Source organism: Saimiri boliviensis, chromosome 17, assembly GCF_048565385.1.
Source record: "Saimiri boliviensis isolate mSaiBol1 chromosome 17, mSaiBol1.pri, whole genome shotgun sequence".
In the NCBI taxonomy this organism is placed as follows: Eukaryota; Metazoa; Chordata; class Mammalia; order Primates; family Cebidae; genus Saimiri; species Saimiri boliviensis.
Window position 1 is genome coordinate 56326261 of NC_133465.1, and position 25522 is coordinate 56351782.

At 45.4% G+C, this 25522-nt stretch overlaps 1 protein-coding gene across 1 annotated transcript in view; it reads right to left on the reverse strand.

The window, feature by feature from the left end:
• The window catches only part of CACNG5 (calcium voltage-gated channel auxiliary subunit gamma 5), a 58102-nt gene that overhangs the window by 10743 nt on the left and 21837 nt on the right, over positions 1–25522 (reverse strand). The window contains exons 2-4 of the mRNA XM_003931807.4: positions 5561–5857; positions 3873–3959; positions 2259–2399 (exon numbers count right to left, since the gene is read on the reverse strand). Coding sequence (XP_003931856.2) covers positions 2259–2399; positions 3873–3959; positions 5561–5756 — 424 coding nt within the window. The 5' untranslated portion in view covers positions 5757–5857. The remainder of the gene's footprint in view (positions 1–2258; positions 2400–3872; positions 3960–5560; positions 5858–25522) is intronic.

Sequence of the window (25522 nt, forward strand, 5' to 3'; positions counted from 1 at the left end):
GATGGACTGAGGAATGGATGATGGGTTGGTAGGTAGATTGAAAAATGGATGGAAAAAGAATGGGCAGGTGTGTGGATGGATGGATGGCCAGAAGGAGAAAGTGGCTCTAGGGCACCAGACTTTCTGACGGCTACCTGTCTCCCAAGCTATGTTGACAAGAAAATATTGGGACAAGGATCCTAAAATTACTTAGGAGTCGGGTGGTAATCAGAATGCCTGGTATCCAACAACAGCTGTTTTTCCTTCCTTCCATCTCCCATCCACCCACCCATCCACCCATTATTCAAGCCATTCACCCATCCATTTTCCATCCAAGCATCTTCTCCCCGGGATGCCCCCCTAATCAATCAGTCAGTCCAGGGCACCTAAAATACATGCCCCAAGAGCCACTCCTTTGGCCAGAGTCATTATCTCCAAAAGAAAAGGTCTCTATGAAAATGCGCAGGTCACCTTGAAAAGGAGAAAGAGCCTACGTTCGTTTCCCGTGTTCTTTCCCCTTCTCGTTCTACACACCGGCCACGAGCAATCTCATCCATGTCGGTGGATTATGTCCATGGCTTCCCTTCCCACTCCCTAGGCTGAAAAGTTTCCAGTCTCTATCTTTGGTCCAACTCACTCCCATGAGCCCTAGACGCCGACCTCTGGCAGCCTTCCAGAGACTCCTCCCAGATGTCATAAGGACATCGCAAACTTGGCATTTCCCACACTAAATTCATGATCTGCCCAAATCTCCTCCTGTGATCCTTGATTCAAGGATGGGATATGCCATCTACCCAGTGCTCAAGCGAGAAACTGGTACTCACCTCGACTCTTCCCTGGAAGCCTCATCCTAGTTCTGTTCAGTTTACCTCTCAAATGTCACTCAAACCCTCTCATTTCTGTCTTCTCCACTATCAACCCCCTGTTTGGGCCATCGCCTCTGCTATTGGAATAGCCTCTTGCCTAGTGTTCCTGCCTCCTGTCTTTCTTCCCTCCCTCCCTCCATTCCCCAGCATGGTCATTCTAAAATCCAAACCCGATTGTGTCACCCCTTGGCTCAAAATCCATCTAAGGCTTCTCATAAAATCCCCAATCCATTAGATGACCTTGGATGCCTTTTCCAGTCCCTCTTTTCCCCACACTTTTCCTTGCACCTGCCATGATGAGCAATGATCACTCAGTTCCCCCAATGCTTCATCCTCCCTCTTCCCTCCAGGTCCCTCTTCCCCACCCCCACTTCTTTGCCTAATTCCTACTCATTTTTTTTAGCTCGCCTCCTTCTGGTCTTCCATGACCAGCCTTTGCCCTGAGTGTCAGCCACTGCTCTTGGCCTCCATGGCTGACCTTGCTGGCCACCATTCATAGTGCTACTCACACTGGTTTTCTATCTTCCGTCTAGTGTTTGTATCTCCCATGATGCTGTCCTTTTTGTGGGCAGTGATGCCAACAGCCAGAATAAGGCCTGGTAGGTAGAGATCACAAATGAGTGAATGAAAAGAAGAAAGAATGAAGTACAACCTGGCATCAGTCTAGGAAGACAAGTCCATGTTGAAGAGGTCTAGGAGGGCTTATGGTGTGGGGTGTGACTGGTAAGGGAAGGAGACAGCAGGAGTCTCCTGAGGACAGCTGGGGGATGGGGGAGGTGAAGGAGCCATCATTCCAAAGGCCGATTGTGTTTAATATTCATGCACAAATATGAAGACATAGCCCCTTCAAAAATAGGAACACTCAAGATGATGGGAATTAAAAAGTCCTTAGGGGTAGCGATGTGCAGAGCGAGGAAGGAACCCTGGGTTCCAGTCCCGGGTTTGCCCGAGGGGAGCCTGTGCCTTCACCATTCCTGTGGAGCCTCTGTTGCTCTTCCAGAAGGTAATAATGGGCCCGGGGTTCTCAAATGTTTCCTCCAGCTCTGACTTAATTCTGTCTGGGTGACTGACTTAGCCTGTCCTAATTCCAGGACTTCCCAATGCAGAGCTGTTTGGGAGTTAAATAGCTGAAGTTCAGGGTGCTGGGCACAGTGGCTCCTGCCTGTAATCCCAGCACTGTGGGACGCCAAGGCAGTCAGATCGTTTGAGCTCAGGAGTTTGAGATCAACCTGGCCAACATGGCAAAACCTCATCTTTACTAAAAATGTAAAAATCAGCCAGGCGTGTGGCAGGCACCTGTAGAAGGCTGAGGCAGGAGAATTGCTTGAACCTGGGAGGCAGAGGTTGCAGTAAGCCGAGATGGCACCGCTGTACTCCAGCATGGGTGCAAGAAAAGAAAACAACACAACTTACCCGAGAGGATAAAGAAGATGCCGGAGACAAAGGCCAGTATCGTCCGATGGGGACGGATGTGTCCAATGTTGCTCAGGATGAACCCAATGAACATGAAGAAGAGGCTGACCAGAGGGAACGGTGTGGCCGAGCGGATCATCTCTAACGAGGCAAAAGGGCGGCCTGTCAGCCTCCAGGCCTGACTCATTCCTCCTCATCCCAAGCTGAGTGTTCCTGGGACTGTTTACCAACAGGTCTTCAAAGCCCCACCCCTGCAGGGGTTCCCCAGGCTCCACCCCCATCTGGTGGCCTGGGGTCCTTCCATTACTAGCAGGACTTTTGTCTGTGAGGTGGGCCTGGAGGGTCTGACTTCAAGTGCCAGTATCTTCAGGGCTTCTGTCATTTCCCCCAGGCATAAGCTACTATCCTCCTGGGGGTCCACACTGTCTGCCAATGTAGAGTCCACACCACCTGCCAATGTGGAAGCTCTGGAAGGGCCAGGTTATTCCATCTTACTCCCTCTTCCAGGCAGATTCACCATTTCCCTGGGCAAGGGGTTGTTCTGAATGGAGCAGGGGAGAGTTAGATCCTCTGTTTCCTTCAACTTATAACTACCTGGGGAGAATTCTGTTGGGTCTAGTCTTTTTCCCTGATTCCTGAGAGAGAACCTCTAAATTCTTGGAATTTTCCAAGGATGGGAGTGTCTTTGTTATTCACAGTGGGTCTCAACCACACCTGAGTTTATGCTAATCAAGTGACTCAGGATGGGTACCAGAAACACCAACTGTGGGATTAGAGGATTGGGGTTTTGAACCAGGTGATGTCAGCTGGCCTCTAGGGAAGGTAAGGGGCTGGAGAGAGAGTTCAATGACATGATCAATAATGTAATTAATCATGCCTATGTAATGAAACCCAATAGAAACTCTGGACAGCAAAGCTCAGTTGAGCTTCCTGGTTGATGAACACATCAGTGTGTGAAGATGGTGACACATCCTGATTCCATGGGGAGAGGACTCTGATGCTTCACATTAAGGACCCTCCCAGACCTTGCCTTATATGTCTCTTCGTCTGGCTCATCCTGATTTGTATACTTTGTGATGAAATTGCAATGGTAATTATAGCACCTTCCTGAGTTCTGTGAGTCATTTTAGCAAATTATTGAACCTGATAGTTACGGGAGCTCCCACATTTGGAGCTAATTGGTCAGAAGTACAGGAGGCCAGGGACCTCTGAACTTGCAGCTGGCATCTGAAGTAAGGGTAGTCTTACTGGGGACTGAGACCTTAAACCTTTGGAGTCTCTGTTAACTCCAGGTGATTAGTATCAGAATTGCATTGCAATCTTGCAAGCTCATACTGGGGCAGAACCAACTCTGTTGAGGTCAAGGCCATGAAGTCAGACTCCCTGGGGTCCAGAGAGTCAGCTCCCTGATTAATGCCTGGAGCGGAAGACTGGGAGGCTCCAGAAATCTTTTTTCACTACTGGAAAATTAAGCTCTAATGAACTCAGGTCAGCACACCCAGCTGAATCTAAGGGCATTTCTCTTGAGAAATATGCTGGCATCCTGACTCTTCCCTCTACCCTGCTCCTCTCTGTCCAGCCAGTGGCCCAGGTTGCAAGACTAAAGGCACTTACTTAGAACATTGACCGTAGACTCGGATGTCAGCTGGGTGTTCATGGGCATCACATATTCTATGGTGAAGCAGCGCCCTCGCTCTTCACCTGTGGAGACAAGAATCACATTTCCAGGCCTTTCTTGATCATGGATTTGAAGTTAGTCCATTCAAATGGTATTTCCAAGTGTTTCTAGGATCTTTGACCTGCTGCGTCTTTGCACCTGAGCTGGGTCCAAGCCCTAGAGGGGTTCTGTCCCTGGCTCATGGCCCACAGCAGGGGTAGAGGCATGTCCTGATGTGACAAGCTTCCTGGAGAAGCACCTCTGTGAGGAAGGACCCAAGCACTGAGAGTCGTGTGAAAAGAGGTTGGTATTGCAAACTCTCCATGCTGAATGAGCATCTGGTGCCATCTCACTGTGTTTGGCCAGATGGGGCTGACGATGGTGCATAGCTGACTTAGATTCTCCAGTGTGGGTGTCATGGAGCAGAACTCCAAAAGCCTTATCAACCACCCTGGGAACAAGATCCTAGTGACTTCAAACTCTGCTACCAATGCCACACAGTCTGGAGCGGAAGTCAGAGTTGGATGCGATTCCCATGGCTGACTCAACACCTTCAGGTGTCTTCCCTGCTAAATACTGGGGAAACCAATACCCGCTCCACCCCCAAAAGCTGTACTATCAAGCTGGCAGGGAAAAGCCTGGGAAAGCCGAATTGTATCTCTTCCCAATGCACACATAAGTTACAGGGTCCTGACCACACTGTGGCCAGCCCAGGCTTGCAGCTAGTCTTGTATGACTTGGAGATGCTTTTCTTGTGCAGGCTGGTCTTGGGCCATGATAAAGGGATAAAGGATAGGGTTCTTGGAGAGATAACTTGAAAAGTTATAGGGAATCCCTAGTGAGTAAAAAGGGAGGCCCAGGTAAGTGAGGTCAAAATCTCTACGATGCTGCAGAGCTGGAGGGACCTGCTCGTGTGTTTCCTCTGTGCCATTTTATGGAGGGAGGAACAGAGAAACTGCCAAGTATTTTCTAGTCTCTAAACTAGTGGATGCGAGGAAGCTGAGTTAAGCAGACTTAACCTCCTCGAATCTTCATTTCTGCATTTGCAAAGTGGAAATAGTAAGTCCTGTCTTGCAGTACTGTTGGGGGAATTACATGGGATCGATAGTTCAATGAGCTAAGGCATGCAAGAGCATTTGAGATCTGTGCAAAGGCATTCTCATCCAGCCCTGGGAGCAGAGTGTGGGGAAGGCATAGTTACATTCATCTTTCAGGAGGGAAGACCTAGGGCAGGCGTCCCCAAACTTTTTACACAGGGGGCCAGTTCACTGTCCCTCAGACCGTTGGAGGGCCGCCACATACTGTGCTCCTCTCACTGACCACCAATGAAAGAGGTGCCCCTTCCTGAAGTGTGGCAGGGGGCCGGATAAATGGCCTCAGGGGGCCGCATGTGGCCCGCAGGCCGTAGTTTGGGGACGCCTGACCTAGGGGATGAAAAGCCTGGCTCAAATGGACATCCAGAATCAGGACTTGAGTTTGGAATGGGGTCTCGGTCATTTCAGGGAGCACCACCTGGCATATATGGGCATCATCTATGGTGAACTGTCTCCTTCCAGCATCTCTTGGCCATCCCTTCCCAGGGAGGGACCTCTTGGGGCAGGTGATGTCAGGGGGAAGGGCTGTCCCCAACGCTTGGCACCCTTACCTGCAAGGAAGCAGACCCGCCAGAGGCCCGAGTGCAGGGACATCTTGATCTCGGTGCTCTGGTTCTGGGGCACAATCACGCCCTCCTCCAGGTACAGCCAGTAGTCGGTGCTGACCGCAATACCCAGGAGGCCCAGGCCACAGACAGCAAAGACGCTGCTCAGCAGGGTCAGGGCCTTCCTCCCGCAGGCACTCATCTTCCCGGACTGTTGCTGGGCAGCCAGCCGCTGCGCTCCCACCAGCACAGAGTGGGCTCTGGGGCCTGGAAGAGTAGGTGAGCAGGTGGCAGTGCCCACGGCTGTGAGAAGACCAAGATGAGGAAATAGTAATTAAAGTCAACCCCCCGCCTGGCTCAATGGATGGGTAAAGAACACTGGACAACGCCCTGGGACACTAGGTCACCACGACAGAGGCGCAACCCTCTCCCTCACCCTGCAGCAATTCAGAGCTTTCTTAGCATCCCCCGTTGCAGGAACCCCCTTGTCCTCTCTTGGAGTCCCCTTGCTGGGTACTGCCATTCATTCGTTCATTCAGCAACCCATTGTGCCGGACATGGGAGATACAAAAATGAACATGACACTCTCCTTGCCATTGAAGGGTTCCCCATCTAGAAGAACAAAGGCACCCCCAAAGCAATTAAATGCAGCCCAGTGAGGACTCTGGTAGAGACCTGCCCAGGAAGTAGAGAGAACGGATGGAAGGGAGAACTCTGCTGGGTGAGCTTCTCTGTGTTGAAAAGGATTCTGAGACTCAAATACACTCTGAAAGAAGCCAGCTCCAGACAGGGAACTGGCAGCAGCCTTGGGAAGGAGCAGGGAAGGCTTCTTGAAGGAAGGGGTCTTCCTCATGTGACTCAAATCAGTTGCAGGACTGGGTCAACACAAGTAAAGAAGCCACACCAAGGTCCCAGTGCAACAGCCTCCTCAATCCACCTAATCAGAAATGGCCTGACTCTTGCCTGCCCAGCACACGCTGTTTGCAGGGGCCAGCTCTGAATGAGAAGAAGAGAAGCTAAGTGTCTATGCAAGGTCAACCACAAGCCCCACCTGCTGATATCTGCCAGGGTCAGGCACTGGACTTGGAGCTAGAAAACAGTGCAGAGCAAGGCAGATGGATACCAGCCCCCATAGAGCCCATAGCTAGCCTCAGGGCTGCTGTGCTCTGGCTGCAATCTATAGCTCCCTAGGGAGTGTCTAAAAAATCCCTGATTCCCACATCCCACTCCAAGAGATTGTGATACAATTGGACTCAAGTAGGGCCTGGAACAATTGGGCTTTGCTACTCAAAGTAGAGTTCATGGACCAGCCACATGGGCAGCACCAGAGAGCTTTTTAGAAAAATAGGCTCTCTGTCCTCTCCGACTCCCTAAATTGAAATCTGCATTTTAACAGGATCCGGGTGAGTTGTCCACCTACTAAAATCTGAGAAGTGCTGTGCCAAGCAGACAGGTGATGGCATCGTACTATAGCAACTGCTAGGATGGGAAAAGCCCAGGATGTGACAAAGGCCCAGAGGGGTAATCCGGTGAGGCTGGAGGGGGGAGGCAGAGCCATCTCTAGAAGAGGATGGGATGTTGGGCAACTCAGAAGGCTGGTATCACCCCAGCCAGCCGTGGCTGCAAGTTAGCTACCCTGGCAGCATCTTTCACTGGCCCCTCGCCATATTGCAAAGTCAGAACTTTCGAAATGGGATGTTAGTGATGTTAAGGAAAGCAGCACAGTGGTGCTTTGGTGCAGTTCATCAATATCAGGGCTCCAGTGGCATCCTAGGGCCCTACCCCAGGGCGCGGTTTCATGTCCCAGTTGAGATCCGAGGCACAGGTGGGTATTGAGACAGCTGAAAAGGGACAGAAGCCAGATTTGTCTGCAGAGTCAGAGTTGACTGTAGGAGAGGGGGAGAGATTAAAGTCTCTTTGTGAGAAGGGGTGGTGGTGGTGGTGGGGGGTGCGCACTGACCCTGATTCCATAGTGCCGACCCTGCCCTAAAAGTTGATCATGGGAAAGTTGATCGATCGACAGAGTGAGCCACACATTGGCTTCCTGGAGGCATGTGTGTCTGTGTCCACGTCTGCAAGGCTGGAGAGCACAGGGCTTTAAGCCACAGTGATCCTTCCTGTATCGGCTTTGATAAAGGACAGAGAAATGAAACGCCAAACAGCCCTCTCCACACAGCCAAGTCATTCTCCATGCAAGAGGGTGGGCAGTGGAGCAGGACAGCTTGTATCCAGCACAAGTATCTAGTAAAACACCTATCAACCCTGTGCTTGCAGTTGTGGAAGAGGTGACAGAATCAGAGGCGTGGCCACCTGCAGAGTTCTTGAGCTGGAAAGATGGGAAATTACAGCATCCCGTTCTGACTGAGGGTGGGGAGGCGTCACGACAGGGAGAACCCAGGGCCTGAGGAAGAGAAGCCAACTCCTAGCAGAGGCCCAGGGCAAGGCTGCTGCCGATTGGTGGGAAGCAATAGTGACATCGTAATGATAGTATTTTTATATTAATTAGCCAAACATTGTCAGTTACACTTGAAACTCACACAGCCTCAACATCTGTCAAAGGAAGTGGAATTGAAACCCCAAGGATGGCTAGTAGGGGTAAGGGGAGCAGTGGAGAACAAAGCCCCATGGCTCCCAAAGGCGAACAGAGCCTTGAACTTACACTCAGCCATGCCATAAAGATCCGTGTAAAGCTGGGAGATTAACCTCTTTGCTATAGTTTGGATACAGTGGTTGGTTTGTCCCCACCAAAGCTCATGTTGAAATTTGATCCTCAATGTGGCAGTGTTGGGAGGTGGGCCTGGGGGGAGGTGCCTGGGGTCCTGGGATGCCTCAGGAGTGGCTTGGTGCCATTCTCAGGGTGGTGAGTTCTCACTCTCGAAGACTGGATGAGTTTGAAGGGTTGCATTAGTCCCCTCGAGGCTGAGTTGTTACAAAGCCTTGGGTTTCCTCCATTTCCTTCTTGCCCTTCACTGCTGTGTGGTGATGCCACACAAAAGCCCTTACCACAGGGCCAGGGGTATGCCCTTGAATGTCTCAGCCTGCAGAACCAAGAGCTAAATAAACCTCTTTTCTGGGGTGATGGATACAGCAAACCACCATGACACATGTATACCTATGTAACAAACCTGCACATTCTGCACATGTATCCAGAACTTAAAATAGGATAAATTTAAAATAAAAAATAAACCTCTTTTCTTTATAAATTATCCAGTCTCATGTATTCTCTTATAGCAACACAGAACAAACTACGACACTCTCTGAAGCCTGTTTTTCTCCTGGATAACACAGAGGAAGAGACTAATAATGAAAGCTAATCATCGTTGTTAGGCACCCTGTTAAGCACACTTTACTCCCTATTTTAATCCCAACTATTCTATTACCATCCCCATTTTACAAGTGAGCAGACTGAGGAGCAGAGAGATTAAGAAATGTGCCCAGGAACGCTCAGCTGGCAAGGGGTGGTGCCTGCGTTTGAAACTTACCTTGCCCCACTCCCAAGCCCTTTCTCAAGGCTGGTATTCGCAAACTCCCAACCCCATCAGTTTATCCAGTGGGTTCCATTGAACAATAATTCCATGAAATATTCTAGAAAAAGTGACTCTGGTTAAAATGAAAAAAAACCCCAGCTTGTGAAGCACTGCACCTAGCCTTTATAGAACCACATTGCACGTTATGGTAAAGGCTTGAAAAGCCTGTTTAGCTTTGCTTATTTCAGTATTTTCCAAACTTATCTGAGAAAAAAAAATGTACATCATGTTCTATGAAACCCACTTTGGGAACCACACCCCGTGCCAGGAATAACAACAAGACCCGCCTTGCTCACTCCACAAAATTGCTGGGGTGATTAAACACGACAGCAGATATGACTGTGCTTTGAAAAAAAATCTAAAGCATGAGCCTGGCATAAGGTATTCTTATTAAGCAACAATGGACTAAGCCCCTTGCATCTTGCAGAGAGGATGGATCAGAGCTTCCAAACCACGACAGCTGTTGCCTGGTCGAAGCTGAGCAGCCGATCTTAATGTTAAGCTTGGCAGGGAGATGAAAAAGATTCACGTCTTGGAGATTTGGAAAGATGAAAGTGGAGAGGAGATTGGATCTTAGTCTACAAAAGCAAGAAATAAGAGGCTGAAAGTGACCTTGCCTGCCAAACTCTATAGCAGCAGATTCTAAAGCCTGGAAGATACCTAGGAAAACCAAACAGTTTCATCTATTTCCAGAGTACGTGATAAATTTATGGAATGCCACCTGGGGTGAAAAACAGCAATGTTGTTCATTACAAAATTATATCTATGCTTCTATTATGTAATCCTATTTATAAATAAATAACATCATCGGCTGAGTATGGGTTAGCTCCCAGGCGCTGTGCAAAGCCCTTCATGTACAGGGTCTCATTGGGACCTCATGATAACCTCATGAGTAGGTGGGATTAGCCCCATTCTGTGGATGGAGAAACTAAGGGTTAAAGATGTGGAGTAGCCTACAGGAAATCACAGGTGAGAAGTAGACTAGTTTTAAACCAGGTCTAACTCCAAAGTCTATGCTTGGACTACATCATCTCCCTACTGAAGAAATACAGGTTCAAAGTAGGTCACTCAGGCAATTTAGAAATGTACGAGACACGGTATGCAGAAATATTTCTTTGGAAGTGGCCAAGTGTCACATAAAGGCTTTTTGTTTGAAACTATATTGTTGGAATTCATCCAGGCATTCTGGTAGCTTCTTGGAGGTACACAATAACCCAGGATTTCTAATTCTGAAACTCACCTTGTGGGGTGGCAGGACTAGTATTTCCCTCAAACCACACACGGGAAATAGAGATCCAGAGGGAAGTACCTGAGATCACCCAGCCAGTTACTTGGAAAGATAAAAATGTGCACCAGAAATATTTTAGATGCTGACCCAATGCTTTTTTCTATGTATTGTGCAGAAAATTATTACACAGAAAATGAAAGTTACCTGCACTTCCCCACTCCGAAAACACCATTATTATTAACATCTTAGTTCGTTGCCTTTTAGTCTTTTCTCCTATGTAGTTGTGCCTGTGCATACATATTCTCCCACCCAGAGTCTTCAGCAGGGACAGGAGTGCCCTTGAAGACAGCCTCGTCTGGACTGGATTCCTAGGCCCTTCTCCCAGCCTCTGCTTTTACATGGTTCCTTCTCTATCGCACGAATCTCATGTTCATTTGATTTTCTTTATAGGAGAGGAGCCATTTTTTATAAGTTGCTACCACAAAAGAAAATGTTTACACGATAATAGTAAATGAATGAAGTTGAATTCAACACCACACATTTAACTTAAACTGAACTGTATACGAAATTCACAGACTGGAAAGAACCCAAAATGTTGATGATGGCTGCTTCCAGGTAATTAGGTTATACATGTTTTTTGTTTTTGTTTTTTTACATATTTCTCTGTACTCAACAAAGCTTCTCAAAGAACATGTATTGTTTCCAGAATCAGAGAAGAAAATTAAAGTTATCAATCTCCAATCACTGTCCTTGTAAACAAAAGTGCAGGGCTCCAGCTAAACTCTTGAGCTAGAATGCCAACATGCAGTCTCGTCTTTTGAAGACCGGCACCTAGAAGCAGGCAGCCTTATTGAGCTTTTAAAGATGATTACCCAGGCACCATTACCTCTAAGTATTAGCTTGTTAATTATCAGGAATTAACAGTCACCAATTATCATCCATGACTAGCAATTACAGAAAAATGTCTTGTGGAGATTAAATTATTAATGGCACAGTCCCCTGCTCAAGCCAATAATAAAAGGACTTGCAGTAAAGTGCTTAGGTGCCCAGAGGTAAGTAAGGTTACCAGAGCAAGTGAGAGGCCAGCTATCAACTGCTGGGAGGAGGGATGGGGTTAACTGGAGAGGAGGAAGAAAGTAGAAAGGGAGTCAAATGCAGACACCCTGTGATCTGTTTCCTACTGGTCCAGAGAAAACTCACAGTGCTTTGATAAAGGGGCTAGGGTGTAGGGGTTCCTGAGAAGGCTTTGCAGCCAGTGACAGGAGCTGCTCCTGGGAGCTTTTCCAGTGGCTCAGTGTCAGTGTGGCCAGTGTCCAGCAGGATGGGCTGGTGACCACAGGAAAACCCCTTGTGCTTCTCTTGCCCTGCCTGCTTCCCACCATGCTGATCCCCATCATTTTCCTTGGTTGTGAAAAAATGACACAAAATATTTGACACTCCTCCTATTGAGAAGTGGGGGCCCTGTCTCCTGTCCTTGAAGCTAGACAGCATTGTGACTGCTTTAGCAAATAAAGGACACAGAAGTGATGCTATGTGACTTTCTTCTTCTTCTTCTTTTTTTTTTTTTTTTTTTTGAGATGGAGTCTCACCCTGCTGCCCAGGCTAGAGGAGCAGTGGCGTGATCTCCACTCACTGCAAACTCTGCCTCCCAGGTTCAAGCAATTTTCTTTCCTTAACCTCCTGAGCAGCTGAGATTACAGGTGTCTACTACTACACCTGGTGAATTTTTGTATTTTTAAGTAGAGATGGAGTTTCATCATGTCAGCCAGGCTGGTCTTGAACTCCTGACCTTGGCCTCCCAAAGTGCTGAGATTACAGGTGTGAGCCACCATGCCTGGTGCTATGTGACTTCTGTGGCTAGGCCATAAGAGGACCTGGCTCTCTCTGGAGCTTACTCAGGAAAAGCCAGCCTCGTGTAAGAAACCTGATACCCTGGGACCACCAAGCTTTAGAACAGGGTTTCTCCACCTCAGCCCTATGAACATTTGTGGCCGAATATTTCTTTGTTGCCGGGGGCTGTCCTGTGCATTTCAGGACGTTTTATAGCATCCTTAGCCTAGATCCAGTTGTTAGTAGCACTCTAGTTGTGACAGACAAAAGTGTCCCTTTGAGGGGAAAACCACCACTGGTTGAGAACCACTTGTTTAGAGGGGATGTGCAGGTGCTCTGCTTGCTAGCCCAACTATGCTTCCAGCCAATGGCCAGCATTAGCTGCCAGCCATGGGATTGGGCCATCTTGGATAGATATCCAGCCCAGTTGAGCCTTCGGATAACTGCAGCCCCAGCCAACATCTGACTGCACTTGCATGAGAAACTCCACGTAAAAACTGCCCAGTTAAGCGCTTCCCAAATTCCACACCCACAAAATCATAAGTGCAATAAAAACAGTTGTTTTATACCATTATGTTTCAAGGTAATTTGATATACAACAGAAGTTGCCAAAATAACTTATTTACTCACCTATTTAGCTCCTTCTCACTACCTAGAATGTGATATAAATTTCAGCCATGGCCTTGTCCAGAATGTGAGCGTGAGGGAGGGCCTGAGGGTCATAGTTTAGTCCCTGGAGTTTACAGCTACCTGGGGGAGTGAATGGCACATGGAAGTAGGCAAATCTGAGACTTAATGCTGGCTCTCCCATGTACCATCCTGGGCCAGTCACATGGCCACTATGAACCTCAGTCTCTTTATCTGTAAAACAGGGGTAACTTCATAAAAGTTATTGTGAAGACTTATGAAAGACTTATCAAGTAAGTCTGGGCTAACTTTGTGCCATCTCAGTACAAGGCTGAAATCAGAAAGTGGCACAACGTGGCCAGGTGAGGTGGCTCACACCTGTAATCCCAGCACTTTGGGAGGCTGAAGCAGGGAAATCACTTGAGGCCAGGAGTTCGAGATCAGCCTGGCCAACATGGTGAAACCCCGTTTCTACTAAAAATACAAAAATTAGCCAGGCATAGTGGCACATGGCACATGCCTGTAATTTCACCTACTGGGGAGGCCGAGGCAAGAAAATCACTTGAACCAAGAAGGTGGAGGTTGCAGTGAGCCAAGATGATACCACTGCACTCCAGCCTGGGAGACAGAGCGAGACTCCATCTAAAAAAACAAACAAAAACTCAGGAATAAATTATGGTTCTATTCTTCAGGAACCATGCAAAAACCAAAAAACCAAAGCCATAAAAACCCTAGAAGAAAATATGGTCAATACCATTCAGGACACAGGTATGGGCCAAGATTTTATGAGATCATCAAAAGCAATTGCAACAAAAGCAAAAATTGACAAATGAGATCTAATTAAACTGAAGAGCTTCTGCACAGCAAAAGAAACTATCTTAAGAGTGAACAGACAGCCTATAGAATGGGAGAAAGTTTTTGCAATCTACCCATCTGACAAAGGTCTAATATCCAGAATTTACAAGGAAGTTAAACAAATTTACAAGAAAAAAAAAAACCCATAAAAAAGCAGGCAAAGGACGTGAACAGACACTTTGCAAAAGAAGACATTTATGTGGCCAAAAAAACATGAAAAAAGCTCAACATCATGGATCACTAGAGAAATGCAAATCAAAACCACAATGAGATATCATCTTATGTCAGAATGGTGATTATTAAAAAGTCAAGAAACAACAGATGTTGGCAAGGCTGTGTAGAAATAGGAATGCTTTTACACTGTTGGTGGGAATGTAAATTAGTTCAACAATTGTGGAAGACAGTGTGACTATTCCTCAAGGATCTACAACCAGAAATACCATTTGACCCAACAATCCCATTACTGGGTATACACCCAAAGGAATATAAATCATTCTATTATAAAGACACATGTACACGTATGTTTACTGCAGCACTATTTACAATAGCAAAGACATGGAATCAACCCAAATGCCCATCAATGATTGACTGGGTAAAGAAAATGTAGTACATATACACCATGGAATACTATGCAGCCATGAAAAAGAATTAGAGCATGTCCTTTGTGGGGACATGGGTGAAGCTAGAAGCCATTATCCTCAGCAAACTAACGCAGGAACAGAAAACCAAATACTGCATATTCTCACTCTTAAGTGGGAGCTGAACAATGAGAACACATAGACACATGGAGGGGAACAACATACACACCAGGGCCTGTGGGGGTTCAGGGGGAGGGAGAACATCAAGACAAATAGCTAATGCATGCAGGGCTTAATATCTACGTTATGGGTTGATAGGTGCAGCGAACAACCATGGCACACGTTTACCTGTGTAACAAACCTGCAAACCTTGCACATGTATACCTGAACTTAAAATAAAATTTAAAAATAAAATAAAATGGAAGGTAAGGTGTGGTGGAGTGCTATAATCCCAGTGCTTTGGGAGGCTGAAGCAAGAAGATTGCTTGAGCCCCGGAGTTTGAGGTTATGCTATGATTGTACCATGATAGTGCCACTGCACTCCAGCCTGGGCAACAGAGCAAGACCCTGTCAAAAAAAAAAATAAAACAAAAGGACCATGCTGCACATACCCTCCATAGTGGGGCCTAGTTTTATTTTACTTAGTAGCATCAATATTTTCTGCACTGTTTTTAGTAGCTGGAGAATATATATCGTCTCTGATTTGCATATACCAAAACCCATGTAGCCATTTCTCTACTCCAGAACTTTTAGGTTGTTTCCAAAATTTTCTCTATTGTAATCAACAATAAATAACCATACTTACAGCTAAATATCGGCAGGCAACTGCAAGAATTTTCTCAGGATAAATTCTGCAGGTGGACTTAAGTGGAATTTCTGGGTTAAACAATATGAATTATTTCAGCATTCTTAGAAATTTTGTCAGACTTGATTTGAAAGATTTCAAAAGCGTTTTTGCTCCTGATGCCTGAAGTACAACAAATGTCCCACTACATGGACACAGAGAAGTTGAAATGACCCCGCATCTGAAGAGTCACCATTTCTACTGAGAATTTGGAACTTGGGCTCTGCTCGGCTCTGATTGACTGCTATGTCTACATGATTTGCTAGACTGAGACTACTATATGATTGATGATACTCCAGAAAATTCCAGGACCTCCTATGTAAAGGAGAAAGTCTTAAATCAGTGATTTGGAACTTTCTGGGGCACATCACCACCTATGCAACACTGTAAACATATGGATGCCCAAATCAAAACCAGCTGAAAAGAAACATAAGAAATAACACAAGTGTTGAGATAAAAGGCTGTACACAAAAATAACATTAAAAAATAAACAGCTACACACAAACAGTAGCTGATTGGAAAATGTAATGCATTAAATAAATTCATATTTATGTAGTAACATAATGGTAAACTATTGAAAATAAACTTAATAAGTTATATGCTGGTGCTACATAAAGAAAGCCTTAAAACTACTGTTGAACAACCAAGGCACAGTGGCTCATGCCTGTAATCTCAACACTTGGGAGGCTGAGGCAGGAGAATTGCTGGAACTCAGGATTTCAAGACTAGCCTGGGCAAGATAGTGAGACCTCGCCTTAAAAATACATATTGATGAACATAAAACAAGACTGATATTAAAAAATCACATTTAAAAATCGGAACACAATGTTATGGAAATTTCACTCTTCTTTAATAATTTAGTGCAATGAGTTTGTTTTAAAAGATGACACATGGTTCTGGGGTTAGTCTAAAGGATGCACGTTAGAATAACCAGGAGTTTCTTTTAAAGATGAATGTAAGTGAGTGGGAACTATCAGTTATTTATGCCTGTTGTGCAGCTACAAAAATTAAAACAGTTTGATGCTGATGAAAAAATAGATCAATCAATGGAAATAAAAAGAGAGTTCAGACTTCCATTTCCAGCTATAATGAACTAGCTTATATAGCATTGGACCAACCTCCTTGCTGAAAATAACTGAAACAGGTGGATGCAATCTCTTTGAAGACATTTGAGAGCAATCAAGGAAACCAATATTTTAGAGGTCAATAATTAAAGGAAATGCGTTGGGATAAACCTTACATTTTGTACAACCTTGGCACTTGCAGTATGTGCCAGTTCACACAGAATGTGAATCTAAGAGGCAGAAGAAAAGGTTGTGCAGATGGTACAGCAATCTTATGATGCTATGGACTCAACATTGGAGATTAGAGCTTTCCAAGGAGGACGGGTCTGGTAAATAGCTCAATCTTTCCAATGGGGTGCTGGGAAGGCTCCTGCTCTAGGTGAACAAGTGTTAGATCAGCTTTCATAAAGATGAAACCCATCTTCAAATCAGGTCAATTCATGACTGAATATAGGCAACCTTCTATTTAACACATTGCCAGAAGCAAAAGTGAATCCTACCGTGGGGAGGATGACAATGCCAAAAACTTCTATCGTGTTCCACACAGATGTCTAGCATTCAATCAAAAGTTACCAGACATATCAAGAGGCTGGACTAAGACTAAAAATGAAACATCAGACACGGGAATGACGAATGCCAGAACATAACATAAAAACACCTTTAATATGTTTAAAGAAAGTAATCGTCCACTTAGAATTTCCTATCCAGTAAAAATACCCCTCAACATTGAAGGCAACATAGAAATATTTTCAGACAAACAAAAATGGAGAAAAGTTGTCATCAGCAAACTTGAATCAAAAAAATTATTAAACAGATTCTTCAGGCAGAATAATCCAGCACTGAAGCATAGAAATGCAGAAGAGAAAAGGAGCAATGAAAAGAGCAATTATATAGATAAATCTCAATGAACAGTGATTGTAGGCTGGGGGTAGTGGCTCACACCTGTAATCCCAGCACTTTGGGAGGCTGAGACAGGCAGATCACCTGAGGTCAGGAGTTCGAGATCAGCCTGGCCAACATGGCAAAACCCATCTCTACTAAAAATACAAAAAAATTAGCTGCGTGTTGTGATGCACACCTGTAATCCCAGCTACTCAGAAGGCTGAGGCAGGAGAATTGCTTGTACCCAGGAGGCAGAGGTTGTGGTGAGCCAAGATCACCCCACTGCACTCCAGCCTGGGTGACAGAGCAAGACCCCATCTCAAAAAAACAAAAAACAAAAAAAAATCATAAAAAGGAATGCTAATACTATCTTGTGGGTTTAAACTATGTGTAAAATTACTCTGAAATTAATGTGCCTTTTGTTCTCTAATTTTAAGACGTTCTCTTTGTTGAACAGAGTGATGATAGACACATAAATTATTAAAACTTGTTGGGTAAAGCCAAGTTAGCTTAGGAGGAAAAATTATAACCTTAAGAGCATATATTTGGGAAAAAAAGGCTAGAAGTAAACTATCTAACTACCTATCCCAAGAAAGTGGAAAAAGAATGCAAATAAACCCTACTATAGGAGAAAGGAAATAATAAGACAGCAGAAATTAATGGATAAAAAACAAACATACGATATCCACCAGTAGAACTAGTAAACCCCTTGCAAGAGAGACACATACACACAGACATAAACAGAGACAGACACACACACACAGAATATGCAGGCAGACAAGATTGTAAGACATAGCACTCTTATATACTCCTGGTAGGAGTGAGTGTTCAGATCTATTTGGTGACATCCACCAAAATTAAACATGTAATTATTCCACGACCTAGTCACTCCATAGCTAGGAATGTACTCTATGGCTATATTGACAAAACTATGCCAAGATGCATGTGGAAGCATATCTCTGGTGCTTCAATGACTAATGCTGAGGAGGGGGAACAGGTGATGCCGGTTACCTAAATTAGCATTCAACTTAGAATATTCTGTAACTATTACATATGAGGAAGTTCCACATGCTCAGTGGGGAAAGTGTACTATTCTTGGGTAAAAAAGTAATCATATATACTACATAAGCATTTTATATATTATACATGTGTACACTCTCACATATACATGTGTGCATGCACACACACATACCTATATATACAGGGGGTGGGGAGAGGTCTCTTAGGCAGCTTGGAAGTGACAGTTTGGATTCATAGCGAGGTGTGTATAGCCCCCAAGCCCAGACTCTATTCACTTCTCCCCAGCACCTATAACTATGAAGAGATGGAGACCAGATTTCTTTTCCATTTAATCCATAAATTTAAAAAGTTCTGCCTTTTTTTTTTTTTTAACAACATAGAGATGAGTTATTGAGCAAATATTTCTGCTTCTTGGAGCTTTCGGCTCCTGTGACTAATGACTCAAATCACTCCCAAGCGCCCCATCAGCCATGCCCTGCAGGTACAACCCGACTGCCTGCCATGCCAAGTCTCAATTTGGCCATGGGCCACACCAGGGACCCCAGCAGCAGAAGAGACACACCAGCCCAAAGACCAGCCCCAGGATGCGGGGAGCCACCAACCAACTCCCACCACAGCAGAAACTGATTTTTATTTTGCAGCATTTGCGGAAACCAAAACACCCTTTAGAAAAGGCAGGATTGCATGCTTTCTTCTTCCTTTAGATTCCACTTAAACATAGTGGCAATGGAGGGTGCAAACTACATAATTCAGTGACATGAAGTCTTAACTGCTGGCAATTAGGAGCCTGCTCAGGCCACTACCTCCTCCCACTCACACCTCCAGCAGCTCCAGCTGAGCACCCAGGGCTCACTGCCCCCGCGGCTACCGGGTGCAATAAGAGCCAGTGAGAAATGGAAAACAAGTTGGTACCCTGTGTGTTAATATATGTAGACAGAAACAATGTTCAGACTTGATCTAATTCTAGTGACACTGGTCATCTATCAGACCCAGGCTTCAGAAGCCTGCAAGGAAGCCAGGCCAGGGCTTTCCGTGCCTCCCTGGCCTCCCTCCCCCATGAATGTCTGCACCCCTATTCCAGCAGGATGACATTTATTGGACCAAGACCACGTGCCAGACACTGTTCTAGCAATTTATGCATATGAATTCACACAATCTCCCAACAATGCTTTACGGTAGGCACTGAATAAAATAGGGAGAACAATGGCATCTTCTTTAAAGAGTTATGAGGTAACACATGTAACAAGCTTAAAATAGAGACCCTAGTCTGGTGCATGGTAAGTGCACATAGGTATTCTTTTAAAAAATAATTTGTTACATTAATCTTTTAATTAATTATTCGGGTTCTCTTCATTTCTTCCTGTGCATGTGAGTTACCACTTGATGTCACTTCCTTGCTTCGATATAGCCTGGTTCCTCCATCCCCTGCCTCCTTTGAGCTGTTATTGGTAAATATATTACAATTCTACATGTGATAAGTCCAACAATTCAATTACATACATATTGTTTTATACAATGGCTTTTCATACTTGTCAAGAGAAGAAATACACAATTATACTTCTTTTGTGTGTGTGTATGTGCACAATATATAAAATGCTTATGTAGTATATATGATTACTTTTTTTTTTAAGATGCAGTCTTGCTCTGTTGCCCAGGCTGGAGTGCAATGACGTAATCTTGGCTCACTGCAACTTCTGCCTCCTGGCTTCAAGCAATTCTCTGCCTCAGCCCTCCAAGTAGCTGGGATTATAGACACCCGCCTCCATGCCCAGCTAATTTTTGTATTTTTAGTAGAGACGGGGTTTCATCATCCTGGCCAGGCTGGTCTTGAACTCCTGACCTCATGATCCACCTGCCTCAGCTTCCCAAAGTGCTGGGATTACAGGCGTGAGCCACCATGCCCAGCCTATTACTTTTTACCCAATTATCTACATCAGGGTTGTCTCATCTGGCTTCCCTAGGCCACATTGGAAGAAGAATTGTCTTATGCCACACATAAAATACACTAACGTTAATGATAGCTGATGAGCTAAAAAAAAAAAAATCACAAAAAGTCTTATAATGTTTTAAGAAAGTTTACAAATCTGTGTTGGGCTGCATTCAATGCTGTCCTGAGCCACATACAGCCAGTGGGCCATGAGTTGGACAAGCTTGATCTACATAATTATCTTTACTGGTGCTGTTTTTTATGGGAATTCAAATTAATGTCTGATGTCACCTGCTTTCAGCCTGAATAACTTCTTTCAGCATTTTTTTGTCAAGTGGCTCTTCTAGCAATAAATTCTCTCAGTTTTTGCTTATCTTGGATATTTTAATTCCATCTTCACTTTTGGAGGATAGTTTTGTTGGTATAAAATTTTTGGCTGACAGTATTTATTTTTTCTTCCAACACTTTAAATAGATGGACCCACTGCCTTCTTGACTCCAGTGTGTTTGATGAGAAGTCAGCTCTTACTCTTATGGAGGAGTTCCCTTGTGTGTGATGAATCACATTTCTCTCTGTGCTTTCAAGATTTTATCTTTGTCTTTTGACATTTTAACTATGATGTGTCTGGGTGTGGCATAGTTCATCTTTGTCAAGATTATTGTCCCCACTTTACAGATAAGGGGGTTGGGACACAGAATGGTAAAGCTATTTGCCCAGGTCACCCAGCTAGAAAGTGGGGGAGCTGGGATTTGAACCCAGCAAACTAGCCCCTTATCTGGTATACTAAACTGTCTCTAATTCACCTCTCAGCCTAGTTCTCGTGGAGGCTGCATAGGTAAGCTTGGACAGGATGCTTAGCTCACCACCTTGAAAACACTCACTTCCGAAAAACAGATTCCTGAATGGCAAATGGAAACTCTGACCTGATTTTTCTCAACATTATCAGCTTCTTGCTTAAGATAAGTGAGCTAAAGATTCAAGTCCTTTTCTCCTGGGCCTTTACATCACGTGGGTGGATGGACGAAGCAGGTATTTTCCTTATAAAATAGTGATGATGGAGGAGGTGGAGGAGAAAGAAGAAGGGAGGAGGGAGAGGGTGGGGAGGAAGAGAATAGGGGAGCGGGGAGGAGAAGGAGGAAGGAGGGCGAGAAAGCAACCGAGTGTTTCTTGTTGGACACTGAGTTATTCTTGATCTGCCCGGCTCTCTCCATGATTAGAGCTAGTATTTCTGTTTCAAGAGAAAATTTATTTTTCTGCTGATTCTTCCCTTTGGGGTGAAGGGAGGAAGGAGGGATTGGAGAAGCCTGGGAGGGGGAAGCCAATCTGCCTTTAGAGAAGCTCCCTAGAATGCACTTGGAGCCATCCTCGGTGCTGTGCAGAAGACACGTCACTCAAGAGAAACACTGCACTGCCCGAGGAAGATTCTCACAAGACAACCAAATACGGCCCTGCCAGGTTATGAAGCACTGTGATGTGCTTCTATAAATACCGCCTCCCAGCATCGTTTTCCTTCCTCCAGCACATTTTACTGTCAACCAGAATTCTACTGATAAGTAGGACACGTATCCAAATCCTTCCTTCCCTCCACCACCCTCTATCCCTCCCCTTCTCCCCTACAAGCCCTGACTCAAACAGAGGAACTAAACAGGTTGCCGGGGGTCCAACACCCATAAGCCCTGCGTTTTAGCCCCCCAGACATGAGTACAGGAAGAGAAGTGATGGACCAACCACTTCAGGGTGAGGATCTTGAAGGAGGGCAAACACTTTACGGTGGATGATGTATTTCTTGGAGGAGTCAGTTCTCAGCTTGGTGTTTTCACCTCCCCGATCTCTGCCTCGGTGACTTCAGACGAAATGGCGTTTGAGCCCACCTGAGAGCCCCGTTGCCTGGGTTGGAGCATGTCCCTATGAGTGAGGAAGCCCAGAGTCACAGGGGAGCCACAGCAAAGGCCATCGCTTCTCACGGCCCTGGAAGGTGGCCCTCAGAGGGTCCAGTTGCTGTCACCACAAAGTTGTGTCTTGGCAGATGCCTGGTGACTCTTGAGAGATGAATTCAAGGTACTCACAATTTTTTTTTTTTTTTTTTGAGATAGAGTCTCCCTCTGTCACCCAGGCTGAAGGGCAGTGGTGTGATCTAGGTTTACTGCAACCTCTGCCTCCCGGGTTCAAGTAGTTCTCCTGCCTCAGCCTCCCAAGTAGCTGGGACTACAGGTATGTGCTACCACACCCAGCTACTTTTTTGTATTTTTAGTAGCGATGGGGTTTCACCATGTTAGCCAAGATGGTCTCGATCTCCTGACCTCGTGATCCGCCCACCTCGGCCTCCTAAAGTCTTGGGATTACAGGCGTGAGCCACCCGCCCCGGCCTCACAGTGGTCTTTAAAGAGAGATTACTATCTCCTGACTGGATGGCAGAATACGAAGCCTGGGGAGGGACCCCACTGCCAGAATGGAGGGGGAGATTTCAGTCTTCACAGGGCCCCTGGGAGACAGTTGGTGAGAAGGAGGGGGAGGCAGGGGGCTGCAGCTTGCCCTGCTTCTCAGCCAGCAATGAGCCGCTGGGCATCGGAGAGCGCTGGTCTGGAAAAAGCAGCACGAGGCAGGACAGGCGCTAACCTCAGTCTGGCTCATACTTGCTGCTCAGCTAGAGAGCCCATTGAGCAGATTCGAAGGTGCTGGAGAGGGCGTGGCAGGTGGGGGAGCCCCTAGTACTGCCAATTGTGGAGCTGGGGCCATTGGGAAGCTCACATAGCCTCTCAGAGTCTCATCAATAATACAGGAACGGCCGTCTCTCTGCAGAGCTGCTATGAGGAGGTAGGCCATGGACCATCATCAGATGGCCATCTTCACTCCCGGATCCAAAAAGGAGGCAAGGCTGCCCACCAGGGCTGGCTGAGCCAGGCCGGAAAATACTGGGCCTCAGAAGATGGCGTTCATGGGTTGGGACTGATGGGTGGGGAAGCTCGCGTGCACCTCAGTCTAAAAGCAGCCTTGTTCACTGCCTCTAGGTGAAGGAGGCAGAGATTTGGAGTAGGCTGGGGAGGTGCAAGGTGTTGCCAGGCCAGAAAGCCCAGAACCTCCCAGAAGCTGCTAGAGAGGAGAGTGTCTGCTTTCCAAGAAGTCAGGTAAGGAACTGAGAGGAGAAAAGGCATGGCGTGCCCATGACCTCTCCCAGGAGCCCATGCCCCGACGGGATTGGATAGGACCAATCCGAAACCCATGTATCAGCGGTCCTTAATCCCTGCTGCCCATCAGATCACCTGGGGGGATTTAAAATAAGCCCAATGCTGAGTTGCTTCTGAGAGCAACTATATGTGACCTTCTGGATGTGGGGTGTTGTGGGCTGGGACCAGACTTTAGTATTTTTCAAAACTCTCAGGTGATTCTAACATGTAGCCAAAGCTAAGAGCCACTAGCCAACATGGGGTCCCTCATGGGCCTGCAGATACGCAGACCACACACTCCTGATCTGATTTTGGTTTACTCTGCACTAGAGCTGAGCTCCCCAATATGGTAGCACTGGAAACGTGGTAAGTCCAAAGTGAGAATGCGGTATGAAAACACACCCAGATTTCTCAGAGGTAGTATGAATAAAGAATGTAAACTATCTCCATGATTTTAAAAATGTGGATTACATGTTGAAATGGTACATTAGGCTAAATCAAATATATTATTAACATTAACTTAAACTGTGTCTTTACACTTTCTTAAAGCGGCTATAAAAAACTTTCAGTTCTATCATGCGGCTTGTATTACATTTCTATTGGACAGTGCTGGTGTACAGATCGGCCAGTTAAAAAATGTTCTCAGGCCAGGCAAGGTGGCTCATAGGTATAATCCCAGCACTTTGGGAGGCCATGGTGGGAGGATTGCTTGAGGTCTGGAGTTCAAGACCAGCCTGGGTAATATAGTGAGATCTCATCTCTACAAAAAATTTAAAAATTAGCCCATGCAATTGTAGTCCCACCTACTTGGGAGGCTAGGTAGGAGGATCCCTTGAGACCATGGGGAGGCAGAGGCTGTAGCGTCACTGCACTCCAGCCTGGGTGACAAAGTGAGATCTTACCTCAAAAAAAAAAAAAAAAAAAAAAAAAGAAAATTTAAAAATTGAAATAAAATTAAAATGTGTTCTCTATAGTTCTTCTATTGATAAGTTTATCTGTTTTTGATTATTTTCTTTAAAATTTCACTTTATGATTCCACTTATATAACATTCTTGCAATTACAAAAATAAGGAAATAGAGATCACATTAGTGGTTGTTAGGGTCAGGGACAGAGAGGGGAGAGAGGAAGAGGCCAGTGTGGCTATAAAAGGGCAACACAGCCGGGCGCGGTGGCTCAAGCCTGTAATCCCAGCACTTTGGGAGGCTGAGGCGGGTGGATCACGAGGTCAAGAGATTGAGACCATCCTGGTCAACATAGTGAAACCCCATCTCTACTAAAAAATACAAAAAAAATTAGCTGGGCATGGTGGTGCGTGCCTGTAATCCCAGCTACTCAGGAGGCTGAGGCAGGAGAATTGCCCGAACCCAGGAGGCGGAGGTTGCAGTGAGCCGAGATCGCACCATTGCACTCCAGCCTGGGTAACAAGAGCGAAACTCCATCTCAAAAATAAAAAATGAAAAAAAAAAGGGCAACAAAAGGGATCCTCATTATGACAGAAATATTTTCTATTCTTGACTGTATTAATGTCAGCATCCTGGTTACCAGGATCCCCTGTACAATATCCTCTCGTACTATAAGTTGGCAAGATGTTGCCATTGGGTGAAACTGGGTAAAAACTGCATTGAGTCTCTCAGCATATTTCCTACAATTACATGTGAATCTACAATATCTCAAAATCAAAAGTTTAATGATTTAAAAATTTTCCTCTGAAACAATAACTTCCATTCTTGGCTGGCAGGAGCATAAAAGTAGTTAACTCTTTTGGAAAGAAATTTGGTTGAATATTTAGCATTTTCATTTCTCTTGGTTCCAGTGATTCTACCTCTGGGAATTGCTACTAAAAAAATACATATGTAAGTACAAAATACGCAAAAATGTTGATTCACTGTTGTTGATAATAGCACAATGCTCAAAGCCACCAACATGCCTTTCTGCAAAGAAAAGTTACAAAGTTACAGGAACTATGGTTTATCCACTCAAGGGACTATTACATAGTCATTGATGGAAAATGTGGTAAGGTCATGTTAAATGACAAAAAAAAAAAAAAAAAAGGTGAGATACAAAGCATCAATAATTTGTTTGCTAATTCCCAAAAAAGGAATCTTTTAAAATGTGGGATGATGGATATAAAAATATTAGTAATAGTTGCTTTGATAATAGGATTATGGATGAATGTATTTATTCTTTCTACTTCAGTTTCTTTTCCCTGATTTTAATACATATTCATGGTCAGGCACGGTGGCTCATGCCTGTGAACCCAGTACTTTGGGAGACCAAGGAGGGTGGATCACCTGAGGCCAGGAGTTCGAGACCAGCCTGACCAACATGGTGAAACCCCGTCTCTACCAGAAAAACAAAAATTAGCCAGGCATGGTGGCTCATGCCTGTAGTCCCAGCTGTTTGGTAGGCTGAGGCAGGAGA